The 19315-nt window shown below is 40.9% G+C and overlaps 1 protein-coding gene across 1 annotated transcript in view; it reads right to left on the reverse strand.

Moving 5' to 3' along the window:
- Nucleotides 1-19315, reverse strand: part of FBN1 (fibrillin 1) — a 235519-nt gene that overhangs the window by 26626 nt on the left and 189578 nt on the right. The window contains exons 43-49 of the mRNA XM_059181480.1: nucleotides 16063-16188; nucleotides 13084-13206; nucleotides 9259-9384; nucleotides 7105-7221; nucleotides 6146-6274; nucleotides 5432-5551; nucleotides 2847-2972 (exon numbers count right to left, since the gene is read on the reverse strand). Of these exons, the coding sequence (XP_059037463.1) occupies nucleotides 2847-2972; nucleotides 5432-5551; nucleotides 6146-6274; nucleotides 7105-7221; nucleotides 9259-9384; nucleotides 13084-13206; nucleotides 16063-16188 (867 nt within the window). The remainder of the gene's footprint in view (nucleotides 1-2846; nucleotides 2973-5431; nucleotides 5552-6145; nucleotides 6275-7104; nucleotides 7222-9258; nucleotides 9385-13083; nucleotides 13207-16062; nucleotides 16189-19315) is intronic.

Consider the following 19315-nt stretch of genomic DNA (forward strand, 5'->3'; position numbering starts at 1 on the left):
AGTGTTTTCCCTCAAATTTGACATCCAAAGCCCTGCGGACTCCTCTCTAGTTACACAGAGGCTACAATCTGCAGGCTTTAAGGAAATGCTTTCATACCCATTTTGTACAATTCCCCTTTCTTTCTTTAGGACCAGGTAGGCTCTCTCCTGTCACTGTTTCTCAACCCTAGGTGGCACATTATGACCTATTATTATAGCCACTGATGCATTTCTGCTAAGACAACTTCACAGCTTTTATTTCTTGACAAAGGAGATAATGTAAGAATAACTGAGTTGCCAAAGATCACGGAAGAAAAACTTCCATGAATTAAAGTAAAAATAATAACCAGTCAATCCATCACTCGTATTTACCAGGCCCTAGTAAGTCAAATTCAGTTGGCCTTCTTCCCCAAATGAATTTGTTCGCCTTTTTCAACTAATTCTTCCAGATACATTTTCTTGCTAGTTTTTACTCTCCTTCCACACCTGTGATAGCTGGGACCTAACAGGCACCTTTCAGTGAACTACTCTTCTGAAAGTCAAGTGCAAAAACAGCCAATGTGCATCCTGTGGCATGTCTGCCTTCCAAATATTTGCTTTGCTGAGAAGTTTCAAGATTTAACAGATTATAGTTTCTCGAAGGACACACTTTGATTTGCTTTATTCTTCAAGTTCATTGTCACGTACAATGTTCTGTATTTATTATTTACATCTATAACTGTCTTAAGGTATAATTTAGGGACTATTCACAAAAATGTCTCAACAAATATATTAAAATTCAGTGGTCTCTGTTGTCTTCCAGCTCATAATGTTTCTTCCAAATCTAGATAGATTCCCTTTTCCTTTTATCATCAACCCTGTTCCATAAACCAGCCCTGTCTCTCCAGGACTACTCTACCATCCCGCCTCCTGAAAGAAAAAAAAAATCTAGACATTACACATGCTCAAACACATGAAGTTTACAGTAAGCCTAAGTGACGAATTCTCTTTACTGAATTTTGTAAGTGGGAGTGGCCCATTTACATCTGTGGCCTTTAGGTACCCAAATCTGTTCACCTGAGTCTTATCACAATTGTTCCCTCAAAAACTTTATCTGTGGTTCTGTGGGATTTTCTGATTTCATGGGCAAAAGAAGCATGACTCCTAATTTGTCTTTATAAGTAAAACCCAGCTCTTAATTCCGTGGCTTCAGGGAAGTTTGTGCCCTGTGGGAGATTTATATTTGCCTGTGGTGATTGTCTAAATTTGGTTTATTAATCAAAGGTGTCTTGCAATGGGACGGAGAGCTTTGCTTGCCCACACACTCGAGCTAGGACTCACTAGGATGCCTGTTTACGAGTCCATGTGCAAAGAGCCCTTAATGACCTTTGAAATTTCATCAGAACTACAAAAGTCACTTTCCCTGCTTGCATTCCTCAATCCTGGCTCTGCCTCTTGGAGCTGAGCATGTGGCAAGGCAGCTCACAGCTGGGCTGATTCTTCCTGCAGCGTTAGCTTGCTCTGTGACAGGCCAGTGCAAATTGAATTAATAGCCTATGAGTTTCCTCTGGCCTGCCACATCGGCAGGCAGATTCACACCTGGTTTCTCACTGGGCCAAGCCAAAGGCACACAGAGACAAAGGAGTCGATCTTAGAATTTATCTGGCTTGGTCTGTACTCTAACAGACGATCTGTTTGCGTCCACTGTCACCCCACCCACAAGCCTGAAATCTGCCTGGGCTTCTGACAGCTTCTGATCTATGAGATCAGACCAATCAGAGAATTCCCAACTCCCCCTTCACAGTTCTAAATATTGGGTAGCAAAAAGACCAGTTGGAGGCAAAAGTTAATCAACAGAATAACAGGGATCTATGAACAAAGAAGAAACTAATAAAGCTTTGTTACCTATTCAATAGGATTGGTTGGGCAGGTATTATTTGGTTGTTTAAAATGAGGAAATGGAACCTCCAAAAGATCCAGTGACTTGCCCTAGGCTACGGATGGTGGAGCTGAGACCCCCAAACCTAACTTTTGGAATCTGAAATTATATCCATTGCCTCTTATTTAGTAATACAGAACCAAACTGAACCAAAACAAAACAAAATAACCAAGAAAAAAACCCTGAACAATAAAACGACAACAACAGAACACAGAGGTAGAGGGGGGAAATTCGTATGGAGTTTGTTTGTATGGGGTTTTTTGTTCTAAATTCGTTAAACTAGTATGTATAAATGGATAGACACACACCATTGCATTGTTCACTAAAATTCAGATAGTTTCTGGGATATGATATACTGTGTTAGGCACAAGTTCAGGTTTCTTTTTCTTCTTCTTTTTCTTTTCTAAGTTCACAAGTATTAGACCTGAAAACAAGACTATATCCCAGCAAGAGTCCAGGTCAGTTCAAATTTATTTTCCTGTTTTCTTAGAAAATTTGTGATGTCAGGGGTGGGCACTCTATCCTGGAAGCTAATGGATTAATCTGTATTTTTCTGACCGAGAGTCTAGATTTTGGCCCACATTTATACTAAGTTACCTCTTGAGAGGCAGAGGCCATGGAACTGAACTTTCCCCAGGCTTTCCAGGATTCAGCGGCTCATGGCAGGTCCCCCACTGACAGACCTATCAGCATCTGTGTTCTTAGGGGGAGAGAGAGGTTTAAGTGCCCGGGGAAGTTGTTATACAAGCAACCAGAACTTGATGGATGAGTTTTCAACCTTAAAAGTAAAAATGAACTTTCTGACATATGGTAATCATTAGACCTCTGGGTGAATGAAAACTCTCCATCTTCTCTTTCACAAAGAAGCAAAGCGTTGCCATGTTTAAGAAAATGAAACCACAACAAATAAACAGAGTAATGAAAGTCTAAAGTCTTCAAAGACAGTTACCTTGGCACCTTCTTCCAGTGGAGGACAAGGAGAACCCATCTGGACACAGACATTTGAAGCTGCCTTCAGTGTTACTGCATGTGCCCAGGGCACAGATTTCTGGCTCTTCAACACATTCATCAATATCTAAAAGAATCACATGTGTCAAAGTCAAAACACAATGGAGACACCATCAGATACCAAATGCAAAGTGTGGAAGTACAAAGTGCAAGTCAGTTTCAAAACTCTTCTAATAATGAAGATTTTTCCTGTATCATTATGCTGTGAGTGGACTTTTAGGCTATGACATCTTTTTAAAAATTAACCTTGAAAATTCTTGTTATAAAAATGCACCTGCAGATGTCTTCTAAGGGATACAATGAGAATGGTTTCTTACCCAGACTCAGTTGCCTGGCTAATTAGAAAAGGTAGAGTGATTTTCTACTTACCCTAAGCTAGGAGAAAAACAAGAAAGTGCAGCCTTTGACTTTCCCACTGCCTAGGAAGCAGAAGCTTGAAATTTTAATTATGTTGACGATAAGTTAGTAAGAGATCTAGACCTTTGAAACAAAAATTTATTCCCCTCCATCCATCCACAGTGCTTTCCCCAAAACCCTGTGCTACATCCCTAAAACTCTGAGTTTTACAAGAATAATAATGTTCATGAAAATAATCTTGTGCAGCGTAAACTAAAGATATCACAGAATATAGGGTTCCTAACTCTCATTTGCATGTTAATTTTTCTCAAGACACAAAAATGTCTTTCTTGTAGAGACCAGTTTTTCCTTTCATCATATACCTAATAGGCATTTGATACACTCATATTGTGAAGTATCCTTTAGCATATGAATATACCTTAATCTAATAAGGGCTGATTTAAAGTGGTCTACAGTGAAGTCTGAATGACTTGGGCAATCATATGCCTTGGTCTTCCTAGGAGAGTCCTAGTTTATGCTTGTTGTCCTGGACTCATTATTAATAGTGCCCTCCTTCAAACTGTCTTGGTTTGGTCAATAAATTACATGATCATCCTATGTACAGGAAAAGTATGGCCACTCTTTCCAACAGACTTATCTATCTTTTCCCCTGATTTTCAGCAGGAATTCGTAATAAAAAAGAGCTAAGTCCTGATTCTGAGCCATGCTATTTTTATGGAAATACTTTTTTTATTTTTCTGCAACAAAACTTGTATCTCTTATATCGTGGGGCACTTTATCTTTGCATTTGTGCGAAGAGTTCTACCTACATCGAAGTATATTCATGTTATATGAGTTCCCTTCCACAAGGTCCAACTAAGAGGAAGTTAGGAAACTAATTCCATTATCTTAATATTGTAAATACCACACAATAGGTATTCTCGGGATGTGCAACTCAAAGCGATTATCTTCCTGTTTAGGGCAAAACCAGCCTGTTCATCACTCCTATGATTGCACCATGTTGCTTGTGCTGTATTAATGCATCTGAGCTGCTGCCAATGACTGAATGACTCCAGTCCTACGTGCCCTCCATTCCCATGTCCAACCTTTTCTTAAGAGCGAAGCCAATTTTTGTAAAAATGCTCAAGTATTTCTTTTTGTTGTTTTTATTATTGCTGTTGTGAGGATTCTTTCTCTTATGGTAGAAATTAACCTACAGGTGACAGCTTCGTAAGGATGGAGACAAGGATGGCGGAATGGGCACATTATTTAGTATTCGAGAAGTCATTTTTCTGTCCTATACATTTCCATTCTGTTCCTCTTAGGGAAATTTTGCATTACTCATGGAGTAAATAGAATTGATCTTTAGTAAAAGTAAAATAACACTTATAATAATTTGTATTTAGGCCTAATTTTTTTTTTACAGTTCTCTCTCTTTTTTTTAAATTTTTAATTAATTTTTTATTTTTTATAAACAACTGTTTCCATTTAGAACATTATCAGTTGCTATGATTTAAATTGGATATATAATAAAATTTCTCCATAGTATTAAAAGTGGAGAAAATCCTTACTCATTATGGATTACATCAGACCTATTTAAACGTGGGCATATGGACTAGGTGATTTCTTAAAAATCCTTTCAGCCTACTTATTTATGAAGTCCTGGCAATTAATGTCCTTCATTTAATTCAATGACATATATATTGAGGAATGCAGTACTATAAAATTTGCTGAGAATTTATTTATAGTAACATACTTTCACTGCTCTACAGGTAAAAACAACATAGACAAATTATATAGCCATAGTCATCCAACCTTTAATATGGTCACTTAAAGATTTTAGCTGGAATCAGGAAGCTATTTTTGGTTGTGACCTGTTGGCACTTAAAAACATGTAATCCAGGATTTTTTACAAGTTGCATAAAAGCACATTGAAAAAGAGTCAGGGTCATTAGGCCACCCATATGCACAGATGAAAACAGGGTCATCAGATATGAGCATGAGCATTGGATGTTCTTGTCTCATCATCTGAGTGTAAGAACATAAGTCAGATCCTCTGCTCTTGGATTTGTTTCTTATAAAGGACTCCAAAATGAAGACGCCAGCACATCGTCACAAAAACTGACTTTGAGAATGCCAGTGGAGTAACAAACACTGTTCCTTCTAAACACTGCTAGTCCTTACTCCTACCTTCACACTTGTCATTCTGTAGACTGTACCCAGGTGGACAAATGCATCTGTAGGACCCATCCAAGTTTTGACAGGTGCCTGGTGCACATTTTCCAGGTTCTAAAAGACACTCATTGATATCTGCAAAGAAAAGGGAAAAAGAAAGAAGAGGTTCCCATTGGCGTGATTTCCATCAAGCAATTAAAATTTTAAAAAAACTGGAATCAAATCAAAGAAATACATAAAACCACCATGGAGAAAAATTAATGACTCAGTAAAAAGAAGCTTTATCAGCTTTCAGAAGTGTGCGGTAGAACAACCACATTTTATGTGACCTATCACAAGTCAGTTGTTTCAAGAAAAGTGAAGTATGTGAGAAGTCAGTGGGAATGCAGATTTTTGAGGACACCCTAAAGATTGTACAAGAGCTTTCCACAAAGCTATTTTAAAGAAAAAAAAATATATGAGAAAGCAAACTACAATTGCTATGGAACAATTTAACTTTCTGTTAAATAATAACAACTTGATTTTAAAACATAATGGAGAAGTGTGTCCTATATCTCTCTCTCTCTCTCTCACACGCACACACACACCAGAGTCTACAGGTAGGATTAGTATAATTCTACTCTGATTTTTCTCCCTCCAGACTTCTGAAGGAAGGATGGTGATAGGGACTGCAGGATCCTTTCACCGCTCAGAGCATTATTTGCAGGGTCCTTCGGAGGAAGCACTTACCCACACAGGTCCTCCCGTCTGGAGCCACCTCATAGCCTTCATTGCACTGACACTGGAAGGACCCCACTGTATTGATGCATTGGCCATTTCTGCAAAGGTTCCCATTTCCAGTTGCACATTCATCAACATCTGCCAAAAAAAGATCCTTTGATATATTCCAAAGAAAATGTCATAATTCCAGCAATGATCAAAACCTTCAAAGGGAAAAATACTTATTCTAAATTTTAGTGGCCTTTGCTGGCTCAGCCAAGCATTAAAAATTCCAGTAAAGATCTAGTTTGTAACAACACAGCTGGCTTTACTCAACTATCAAAACCTAACAAGATTATACTATTCTATTAATTAGAAATTGATAATTTATATTAGAACTTTATATGAGTTTCACCTTGATCTTTCTTTATTTTTCATTTTTAAAAGCTAAAAACCTAGTACACAATACAGCTGAGGGTATTACTAAGTATTCTCATAATTAGAAGTATATAAAATTAGCCTCTAGCATGATATAAAATTTGGGTCATTAATCTCACTTATAAATAACAGTATGTTTTATAGGGAGGATTTTATAGATTCAATAATTGACTTCTTTTAAGAGAGGCTATAGTGAAACACTGAGACAAGTAGGTCCACATCATTCCTGAATTATGCAATTTCTATACAAAGAATCACACTTATATGTTTTAAAACGTCAGTTCAATTTATTTAAAAATGTACTGAACTCACAGTATGGCACATATAAAACTTATAGCTGCTAATGAGGCATTTTAATGAAAGTCATGGCTGTAGTTACTCTATTTGACATTTACTTAGGACATTATATTTCACAACTCCTTGCCAGTTGTTATTTATGCATTAGAGGGTATATATTTAAGAACACTGGCTGGCACCCCAGACGGGCTGCTAATTGCAAAGAGTGCAGATAAAACATCCTTCCTTCAGTGCCCACCGGTTTGCATACGCACCTATGCAGTCATTGTTGTGGGAAAGGATGAAGCCGTGGTTACAGCGGCAGTTGAAGGACCCAATTGTGTTGCGGCAAGTTCCATTCCCACAGGCGTCTCGCTCACACTCATTTATGTCTAGTGGGAACAACGGGCACAAAGGAACATGGCTGTTAACAGAAGACGAGGTGAGTGCCTATCTGGGGGTTCGGGCATTTTGGGATTCACAGTGCATCAGGAGTAGGCTAAGAACATCTTGATCATTGGCAGTTCCCCATGACTCAGCAAAAGCCAAGGATCTAAACCTCGGGCAAAAACCATTTCCTTGGTTGGCATGTTGAAGGAGGCAAGCTAAGGACATGAGAACTGGACAAGAATTATTTTACTCTATTTACTTCTAGAATTCTACACCCTTGCCACTTTTCTCAAATATTTTCATTTGGAAATGGAAAATTCTGTGTGCATCTGGGTCTTGATTTGCTGCCACCTTTGGCAAACTTCAGCCTTAAGATTCTCACTGCAGTTTACCAAAAAGCAGGGAGTCACCTGATAGTACTCTGAAATCAGCAACAAAATACATGAGGTTTCTAACTCACCTGATATTTTCGATATCTCTTCCTTCTTTCCAGTCCACTCCTAAAAACCCATGACTACTCCCACTAGTGGTGACTTATTTCACTCTTAAAAACTACCCCAAAGTGATGGCACTGGGCTTTTCTGCTACACTCTTGCGTTATTATTTGTCTTTTTATTGGTCTCTGACTTTTCTCTTTGACTATTTTGTAGAGCTGTTTTGGCATCTTTTTTTATCTTTGCATCGGGCCCCAGCAACTGACATATTTCTTATAGAGCAGGTGTACATTATATTGAGGAGGAAACAAAATGAAAGAAAGTTGATCCTGCTGGTTTGCGGGAGAGGCAGAATGAGGAGGGCGAGGGTGCAGGGAGGGAGATTCGAGGAGTGAAAGACAACAGCTTAGGTTAGCCAGATGCAGTGTTTAGAGTTAGGATTTCCTTTCCTTTAGAATTCTAGGCATGAAGACAAGTGATCTGGGATCCTAAATCAGAAAGCTTTTGCTGACCCCAAAGGGATCCAATGTGTGCGTCCGTGTCTGAAGACCACATTTGGATGAGTCACCCTGCCAGCAGTTCAGAGCTGCTGCTTTGATTCATTTTTAGCCAAGCTAGTGAAATTCTTCTGTAGGATGGCCTCCTTGGTAGAGGGTTCCAGAAAATTCAGATAGAAGAGGAAAAAAGACTGTTACACAGGGTGCCATTGCTATGCATGGGTAAGCTTCCCAGGAGCAAGCAGGGTTGATGATACTCCTTTAACTGAAAACCTGCTATCTGTTCTGAAGAAGACAAAACTTTATAAGAATGTGCCCTTATGGATGAACCCAATTACAGCAAAAGCTAAGCTTTTAAAACATTACTCTATTGATTCTTCTTTTTTTCCAGCTGTGAAACTGAATCATGTTCATGAAGTCCCCAAAGACTTACTGGATGTTGCTTGGAAGTAGAAAAAGGAAGGAGGAAAAGAGAGAAAATGATTGATTAATATTTGGTATTTATTCTAAATCAGCATCCTGGCTTAGTACTGAAAGCAAGGGAGAAAGGTATTTAAAATCTTGAGCTCTTTTCCCCCTAGAGAAATGTGGGTATTTTTTTGTTTGTTTTTTGTTGTATTTTGTTTGTTTGTTAGTTTGTTTGCCTTTGTGGGATCTATAAATTTGCCTTTAAAGATCTGGTACAAACTATATATGCTTCTCAAAAAATGCTCGTATTCAAACACTCAAATCTGCACTCTATTCCAATAAGGCCAACCCATGCTGATTTCATAAAGTAATAGGCTATTAACATTAATAAATTTTTTTTTGTATTTTTACCAAGTATGTACAAGTTTTTTTTGTATTTTTTAATATTTTTCTCAGTTTTTACCTTAGTAAGTTTTTCTGACCTTGCAGCCAAATGAGTTTCGAGGAAGAGGTTTATTATGTTCCGGTTGCCAAAGATTAAATACCAAAGGAGGTTAATGCTACAGGCCTGCTTGTATTTTTATTTTAAAAACAGTAAAACTAATATTGGAGGTTTAGTATTAACTTCTCTATGTATTCAGATGCAAATGAATTTTTCAATAGGCTATGAGTTAAAAATAAATAATAATCACACACTCACCCAAACACATGGTTTGATCAGCATTTGTTTTAAAACCAGTGTGGCAAAGGCAATAAAAACTTCCAACTGTGTCAATACACTGTCCATGGCTGCAAATATTGGGGATTTCTTGACATTCATTGCGATCTGTGGACAAAAAGTATAGTTAAGTATCTTAGGTAGAGTTTAGGAGACAAAACTACATTAAGTGATTTACTTCTAGATCATGCTCTGGATTGGTCCTAGCTCTAATCCGAGCCAGGAGAACAGACACTGCCATTATATTTATTTTTACCTCAAAATTAGTTAAAGTTACTCTCATTTACTGGACACATTCAGAGTATGTTAACAATTCATGAAGGAATGGAAAAAATGTCCCGAAAGGAGAGAAAATTTAGAAGTAGAACGAGGAAGAAGACTCAAAGCTGGGAGATACTCCGTTTGATTGTGTACCTAAGCAATATCATAGGCTATGGAATGAGTTAGGTATCTTGTCTGGTCAAGATTTGGTGCCTCAAGTCATAGACCCTTCATGGCTTCCTTTGGAAATTTATATCAAAGTCAAACTAATCCCATTGCTAAGATAGGTTTTCCTGATGGAAAACCCACACTGTCCCTTGTTCAAGTTTCACTTCATTGTTTTGTCTTACTCCTATTACCTTTTGTTCCATCTCAACCAAGTCTTCAGGTCTGCACATGGCTCCTTTTAGCCCTTGACAATCCTGGTGATGTTTCTTTTTACTCATACTCACTCAGAGGAAGGCCCTGTCATCTTGCCTCTCTGCCAGTCTTTAAGCTCTAAATTATATTTATCATCAATTGAATCTTTGAGTTCTCCTGAAATCGGATCATCTGAGGGGTGGAATTTATTATATGAATCTACAAATGACATAATTGCATGCCTACTTAAGTCTCTAATGTAATATTTTAAAGGTCTCAGGACTCTACATTTAGGACCCATATCATCTGAAGAGCACTGTATCATCCTGGTCTTCCTCCTGTCATAAAAGAGAGCCAACAGCAGAATGCCAACTTGAGTATAGAATCCATAAAGCACAGCAATTACACTGCTTCTGTCTGAATAATCCAAACTTGCTGTCAGCTGCTGAGAAGACCACAACTGGAATGGGCACTTTTTGCTGCCCAGAGCAGTTGTACTCTTGCCAGAAGAAAGATTTGCGCTCTATTTCATGTGCCCATGCTGCCATTTTTATGACTCCCTCCTTCCAATATACAGAACATTAGACTTGATGAATCACCATACAATTTAAAAGTCTCAAGTGAGCTTGAATAGATCATCTTAATGGAGAAACTGGGACACAGCAGCTTAGAAGCTACTGCTTGCTTATCTAGAAGTGCTTGTTAACCTAACAAATTATGATCATTCCCATTGGGGAAAATGGATTTAAAATAAGCAAACTGGATAGGCAGAAGAAATTCCTTTCCACTGCTAAGCTCTATAAAGGGAACTGGTTTTGAGGAAGGGTGTCTCAGAACCTACGAGAGTTGGACCAAACCTTGGGTACCCTCGGGTATTACTGAATCTCCAGGAATGCAAGGGACCAGGTCTGTCTTATCTCCTGGGCCCACAGGAAATGGAGTGCACTATGGGTCTTCTTGGAGAAGGAGTTAGGAAAATTCTTTCCCACGTTGCCTATTTCATGATGGTTTTAAGAAAAGGAAACGTGAAGCACTTTGAGGTTCTAACGATAAAATAGCAAGTTACAATTTTAGAGAATTTAATTGTGGAGTTCACTTTGGAGACCAGAAAAAGGTTTCTACAAGCACCAGGATTTGAGCTCCCAGAAAATTATGTCTGAGACAGAGATAGGAGGTTTAAACACAATTTTAGGGGGAAAAATACAGCAGACAGAGATCACAGGGAAGCATATGTCTCCTGCCTTTAAGCTGGGCAAGACATTCACAAAGGGGCTGCATTTGCTCTTTTTTAGAGTGCCTCGGGTCGGACGCGCACCCTGGGCTTATACACCTACTCGTTCTCTCAGCAATGTGGGTAATATGGCCAGCTGTGATTTGGGGTTTGAAATGATGTACTTTTCAAATAAATTCAAATAAAAGTTCACATAAAAATCTAATATTGCAAAGGGAATTTTGGTTCTTTTCATCTTAAACACAGGACAAGAGGAGTATTTTTGCAGTGTGCTTGAAAAAATGCTATGCATAGGATAGCATCGAAGACATTTTAACAGATTTTAAAAGGTACAGATGAAGATAATTCCAGAGTGAAGTCTTCAGCCCTAGAGGCTGAATAATTGCAAAACTCAAGTACATTCCCTTTCTTCCGAGGATTCCAATGAATGAGGGAATGTGAGCGTTGGCCACAAACAACGCTCACTCACAGTACTTATCCCAGATTGCTGCTGGATGAGTTTTATTGGTGCTAATGTTCTACAAGAAAATATGGCAGGGCTTAAGCCCTAGCAGGCTCTGGTTGGACGTGTTGTTTTGATGTATAAATAGCTTGTCCCACTTCTCGCCTGAGCGTGAAATGGTGTGAAATGACACGTTCTATATTATCAGCAATTCCTTATTTTGATTGGAATTATTCTGCCCAGTTTCAAAGAAATATAAATTAAGAGCAAAATGCAGGGAAGTGGCATAATTGCCAAGTTACACTTGGGTATTGTGACTCATATCAGAGACGTCCCCACTTTTCCTGTCCTGTTTTTTTTTAATACACGAATAACAACTGCTTTGTTGACAAAATGCTAAACACTTACACATGTTCCTTTAAAACCAACAAAATAAGCCTTGATTCTCAAAGTGAGTTTTTGTTCTGCTATTACACCCGCTTCCCACCAAGGTCTAATAAAACAATGCAAAATATCCTACAGAGAACAGTGCACTTCCTACCACTTAATCACTGGTAGGCAAGGAAATCCAAGGAAAATCTGACCACGTTCCCTTGTGTTGTTTCATTCACAAATGCATAAAATATCCAGGAAACTCCTTGGGAAATGAACCATAGCAAAATAACACATTCTTCCTGCCCTCCGTGCTAAATATACAAAGATTTATAATTACTCAAAAACTCACATGAAAATCGCTCTGAGGTGTAATTTTGCTTCTGGGCTGAGATACTGCTGTTTTAATTTTGGTGCCACTGGCTAGAGATGCTATCAGATACTTAAAACTTCACCATCCATTTAATCTAACTCATCCCTCTTATTTCTACCTCCTTTGTGCCAAAAGTGAACAACAATCTATCCTCTAGGGGAAGGTTTCTCATTTGACTGTAGGTGACTTATAGCTAATAAAAGGCTGTTAATGTTTGCTGCCCTCAATTCTGTTAGATGTTTAGGAGCAAAAGTGGTGCTGTTGGTCCTTTTTGCTTGGTTTATGCAGGTTAATCAAACTCCGCTCAGGAGAGGTTCACTGTCTAGAACTGGGGTGTATGGTTGCAAAGGTGACAACTTTCTGTCCTAAGGGGGATTATGTAAAGGGAAATAAAAAAGTATTTGGCCCCGAATACTGATCAGGGGACTCTGTGTGTGTGTGCGTGTGTGTGTGTGTCTGTATGTGCACGCACACGAGCACCCGCGTGTGTTGTATTTGTGGGAATGGGTGTTTGCAGCAGGGCAGGAGAAAGGCAAATAGGAAATCTATGTAGGCACTTGATATATTTGTTGTTTTAAAAACATCCCCTTTATGAGTGTTTAGACATTTCCCTAATTTTCCTTTTTGCTAGTCTAGCTACTGGAACTCAGCAGTCCAAGCCATAACTCATGTATTCTTCAACCACACCTTCTCAGAAAACCCCCAGTATGTGAGGCGTGATGCAACTTGGCCCCTGGTGGGCTCAGGCAGCCGGCCGGAGTCACTCACCGTTGCACTGGCCCGTGGAGGTGAAGCGGTAGCCGGGCTTGCAGTCGCAGCGGAAGCTGCCCGCTGTGTTGATGCACTCAGCGTTGCGCTGGCACACAGGGCCGTTCTGACACTCGTCGATATCTCCAAGCAGAAGAGAATTTCATTAGAAGGGGAACAGCATGGGGGGCAGGGGAAGGGTCCAGGGGCAGGGTCCAGGGTCTGAAGCCTCTCACAGAAGAGAGATTTCTCTTTCCTTGTTTTGATCCATTCTATTGAACAGACAAGGGAACACTGGAGACTTATTTTCTAGTTTTTCCCACTTTGCTAATATTTTTCATAACTGCGAGTACTTGGTTTATGACCACATATGGACTCTAATGATTCTGTGTCTTAAAAAAAAAAAAAAGTCATGAAACTCAGCTGCTAGGACCAGGACTTGGCATGGTCTAGACTAAATATCCTATGAAATGTCATATTTTGCTCCAAGCCCCCAGGGTTTTATGATTCTATCAGGTTGCTTTCGTCCCAAATGTTCTAAGTTCTGTAAGCAAAGCATCTCGAGACTTCATGTACATACGAGTCCCTTGGGGTCTTGTTGAAAGGCAGATTCTGATTCAGAGTGTCTGGGGAATGGCTTGAGATGCAACATTTCCAGTAAGCTTACAAATGCTTCTTCTGATGCACAGGCAGTGTGTTGAACTACAGAGCTATGGAGGCTCCTGCTTAAATTACTGCCACATGGCGGTCAAATAGAGGAAACTTAATATAAGAGGCTGCACATAAAACTACTGAGAACAACCCAACTCTCACTATCAAAGAAAAGAATAAATGGGTACTGTGTGCTTCAGAGCTTTGACTATACTCAGGGGGTTATTTGCCTCTTTTTTTTTTTTTAACCAGGTAGCAATATAGTTCAAATTCATGGCATTGTGAAAGTTACTGCATAGTCCAGGCTATGCCACGGGGCATGATACGTGTTCCCAGTCCCTGCTCTTACGAAACAGTCTAATTGGGCTCAGTTTGGAAAACAGAATAGCCCAGAACACAGGCAGAAACTGGCTCTGAGCACTAGTAGTGGGGTTTTACCAAGTGGACTCCACTAAAGAAGTTCTCACAAGGAGGCGGCAAATACAGCAGCTGATGCCTCACAGGTGTATGCTTTCTTGGCGGGAAACCTCAGGACTATTGTTAGTCAAAGGGAGGTTCTGCGGGGTGAGGCTCTCTGGACAATAGCAGAAGTATGTCTGCTTTGGTTTACAGTGGACCCAAGACAAGCACCACCTCACCGAGCAGGTCTGCCACGATCTTATGAGCATACAGAAACACAGAGGGTAGCCAGTCTCTGGGGAATTCAAATGGTATCACCGACAAGCCTTTCTGTGGAGCCTCGGATGCCTTGCTTAGGATTATACGCATACTTGGAGAGAACAGATGCATGGATATTCCCTAAATCTCTTCTGGAATCCATTCTAATTTCAGGGTTCCTGAGGTGTATATGAAATCAACCTGTTTTCCGATTCTGAGAGCTAAAGGGTTCTGGGAAGTAGTTGACTCTGGATGAAATGTTCAACCTGAAGATGCATATCCTGTGAAACGAACCCCCAAAGTTGGAATACTTTGTAATCTCCATATCCGCTGACTGTTACCTTGACAGCAAAATGCCTTATGTTGGTATACCTGTGGGTTTTCAACCTCATGTGGATAGTAGGGGCTAGGTTGACTTGGCAGTCAGGGGGAGCCATGCCAATAGGTTTGGGAACTCTAAATGGAAGACAACAAAAGAGGCCCCAGGAAGGTGGCAGACATCCTAGGCATCTATGAAAGGGGGAAGACTGGCTATGAGGAAGACAGCCAATGTTAGATTATCTGCTCATCGGCTGTGGGCTCCTTTCTTTTCTTCTGCATCACGCTTCCTCTCATGCTTCCTCTCCAGACACCTGATCCTTGATGGCCTTCCAAACCACAGGGGCCAGAGCCAAGGCCTGAGATGACTATCTCCTGAGGAAGACTGGGAATGGCTCTCACCCCATTCTCCACCCCCTCCCCTGCCGCCACCTGGCAGAGTCAGGGACATGTGCCCATTTGGCCACAGTAACTGAAAGCTTGGTGAAGAGAATTTAACAAGCAAGAGCTGAGGATCATAACTTTACTCATGGTTTGTGAGTCTGTCCCTAGTTTAGAGGAAAAAAAGGTTTTTTTAACATTAAAATGTTGACATATGTGCTCTAACACATGCTCTAAGGTGTAAAAACTGTTTCTGACATGAACAAAAACTCCATGAGAGGCCCCAACTTTAAATATTAAATAGACAATTATTCCAGCTATCCGAGGCACATGGTATCTTTAATAACCAGTAACCAGTCCCTTTTAGTAACTTCTTCCCCACTATCTTCCCCAGATGTAGGAAAAATACGAAGTGCTCTGAGGAATGCACAGAATCACAGTACATGCACATGGCAAGGGGGAGGTGATTCGAAAATGAAAAAAGTACCACTTGCACACATGCCAGCATTCTTCATATAAAATCGAGTTTGCTGTTCTTGCCATTTGGAATTCTCTCATGCATTTGGAATATTTGCATTAACCTTGTTTTCACTTGGGAGTAGCACAGGCTCCGTGTGGAAGAGAACACTAATTTTGAGATTCGAGTACAGATGACCGCCCACCACCCATGCTCACTTTCAAGCAATGTGAAACAAAAGCAATCTCTGCGACACACCCAGGAACTCAAGGCTTTCTGCTATCAGCTGGGAAATCTAATACATTGTGCGTGGGGCGGGGCGGGGGGGGGTGGACAGGGCTGGGAAATGCACCTCCTGCTTTTTCCACTGGGAGTTAGGGAATTCTTTTGCATGAAAGAATGATGTTCCACATGCTGCCCTACACTGTTGCTAGAGCTGATGGATTTCTGAAATCCCAGTGTTGTGAACTGGCCACGTTTGTGTGGGCAAGTAGCTTGTCGGTTGGCTCATTTCTGGATATAGTGACATCACTTACCTTCACACACCAACAACTTGTCATTATAGAAGAAGCCCACTGGACATTCACATCTGAAGCTGCCAACCATATTGATACACACTCCATTTTCACAGACCCCTGGGATCTCCCGGCATTCGTCGATATCTGGAAGCAGAGCAGCCACGCGTGAGTGATGTCACGGCGCGTGATCTCCATGCAGGGTAAATGGATGCTGAAAGCTGGCAGCTTCTAACGTCAATGTTTATGTAAGGTCCAAAGCCAAGTAAGAGAAAGTGCATGGGTGTTTGGGTGGAGGAGGTGTGTGTTGGCATGGTGGCGATGCAAATGGAGGAGGTCAATCAATATAAAATTGAAATCATAAACTGCTTTTCAGACACTCGATCTGAATTTAGTATCTGGATATAGTGTCTGTCTCCTTGGTTTTGTTTCAGAACGTCAGCTTAGTCTAGGTAGGAGCCATCTTGGTACCCACTGGATGTTATGTACCAGATGAGTAGAATAAAGGGACCTTTGAGAGTAAGGGGCCTCTCAGTCCAAAGTGTGCAGGGGTGTTGGGCTAACATAGGAAAGGAGAGCTGGTGAAGCGCAGAGGAACCCATCGCCATAGACAACTGGATCTTTTGAATTCCCCTTCAACACTCCCTTTCTCCTTCACATGGCTTTGAAAAGTGGGTAAGTTAGGTCTGAGATTGTAAGCTGGGCCCATGGTGACTGTGGGGCCAGCATTGAGGAAGGACTATTGCCTTATACTGTGGCTTCCTAAGGCCAGGGGCTGGGGCTGGTTGTGATGTCACTGCTTTACCAGTCCTTAGCATGTCACCTGAGTCCATTAAAATTTGGTATATTAAGAACCAGTGTCTGGAAGTTGGGTTGGTGAGCATTAAAGCAGGACCAGAGCAGGCACAACAGCAGAGCCAGGCTACTTTGAAAGCAGGCTGGCCAGCTGGTGAAGTGGCCTTGTGGGCAGGTCTCACCTCCTCACGGTCATGGTGGTCCACTCTCTGCCTGACCTGCTCTCAACTCCCAACCATTCAGTGTCTTCGAGGACAATCATAGAAGGCGTGTTAACAGTGTCTCTCTAGTTGTATACCTGGCCTATTTCTCAGCATTCACTTTGGATTTACTCACTGAATCATCACAACCACTCTAGGAGATGGTCTCCAGGTACCGTGACTACCATCACTATGCAGGTGATGGAACTGAGGCCAAGACAGCGGATGGAACTTGCCAACGACCACAGAGCTAAGGAGAGGCAGAGTCAAGATCTGATACCAGGAGCCTGCTAACAGGCTAGCCTGCCTTCCTCAGGCTCCTTCAGGTCACAGTTTCACAAAACCATAATCAAATCCTGGAGGACCCCTCCACCAAGCCTTGCTGGAGTTTCACAAAGCACTTTGGAAAGCTGGGAGGCAGGGGTACCCTTGGGTGGCTCAGTGGGTTAAACACCTGCCTTCAGCTCAGTTCATGACCCCAGGGTCCTGGGATCGAGCCCCACACTGGGCTCCTTGCTCAGCGGGAAACCAGTTTCTCTCTCTCCCTCGGCATGTTCTGCCTGCAGTTCTTTGTGCTGTTGCTTCTCTCTCTCTCTCTCTGACAAATAAATAAATAAACACTTTAAAAAACAACAACAGGAAAGAAGAAGCTGGGAGGGGATGTAAAGCTCCAGTCTTTCCAGTTCACTAAGTATCTGTTACCACGCTGCTGAGATACTTCCGTTGACATACTACAGTCAGGAACCTCTGCAAGGATCTGTTTGCCCGAGTCACCAGAAGACGGCCACAGTTGCATGCGGAGCCCACAAGAGCGATCACAGTTTCAGAATAATCATGCTCTAAAGTTAGCCTGCTTTCGGGGAGAAATTTGACAGACCACAGGTTTATTTTAGACCCTTTTCTGAAGGGGTTGATTTTGTTTGAAGGCAAACTGATCTCTTTCATGGAAAACACAGCTTGGTGTATATGGTTATTTTGAATATAGGTGATTATGTGTTTGGATTTTTCACACATTTGGCATTCATGTTCTTAAAAGCCTGTGCAAAAGAACGTTGCCACTGCGTGCCATCAGCAAACAAAAAACCAATTCAGATGACATTCTTTTAGCTCAAACATGAAACATTATATTCACCTTCATTTATTTTATATATAAGTGATGTATTATCAAGCTTAACTCTAATAGATGGGGTCAAATTTCTAGCCATTGTCAGGCATAAAATAGCAAAAGGATATATTAAAAATGGTATTTTCTTTTCCTGTCTGGATTTCATTTGACCTTCAACTTGGAGAAGTTTATATTTTAAGACAAGATTAACAAACTTGCTATAGTTTTAACCCCATACAGAATGGGCTCTATGTGCCAACAATCTTAAGGCCTTTCAGAAGGAGAGTATAAAGCTCAAATAAAACAAAGCTTCACAGTCATCTAAATATTTTGTCATGGTGGAATTTGGTAACAATAAGTATATTGCTAACTATCACATTTCCAGCTTTCAAGAGCTCGAGGCAAAGCAAGCTGCGAGTCAGGGCTGGATTTGGGTCCCGGCTCTGTTATTAATTAGCTAGGTGACCTCGGCCGAGTCCCTTCCCCTCTCTGGGCCTCTGTCCCCTCAGCTGTAAAGCAATGCATTTGGAACTACATGATGTCTGAGATGTCTCCAGCTTGACTGGAGGACGATATCGATGTTGTTTCGAATCTTTGCCTGCTGCCAACCTTGGAGGGCAGGCCTTGCTGGGGGACACGCCTGGTCTGTTCATGGAGAAATATTACTATTAAAGACCACTTATCTTTGGATCAGGGATTCTAGGGAGATGAAACGATCTGTTTTTGGGAAGGGGAAAAACAAAGCAGTGAGGGCCAGGTGTTTCATGCCAATGTCATTTAGCAGCTTTTCCTTCCAAACCATGAAGTTTCTTTGGACGTTGACTAGACTGTGGAGCCATATGGATTTGGCACTAGGGGAGCCAGGCTGATTGCTGGACCAGACCCTTGTTTTCTTAAACAAGGTCATTGGAAAGGATGGTGTGGATTTCAGTTTACTCATTAGGAATAAGGTGGAACAAAGAAAGTGGTGATGTTTGCTACCAGACACAATTGCTCGGACTTAAGAGGGGCATCTAAGGATGCATATAAATCACACTGGGGAAAGAGTCCGAGAATGCAATAGCTTTCCATCCACTTTTATGTTATTTGCTTTTAAACCACAAAGGCCTTGCCTCCGCTGGCTGAATGCCGTGCAATACTTCCCAATCTTGCACAAGCATCTCTAGTGTTGTAG

This window comes from Mustela lutreola, chromosome 7 (genome assembly GCF_030435805.1).
Source record: "Mustela lutreola isolate mMusLut2 chromosome 7, mMusLut2.pri, whole genome shotgun sequence".
NCBI lineage: Eukaryota > Metazoa > Chordata > Mammalia > Carnivora > Mustelidae > Mustela > Mustela lutreola.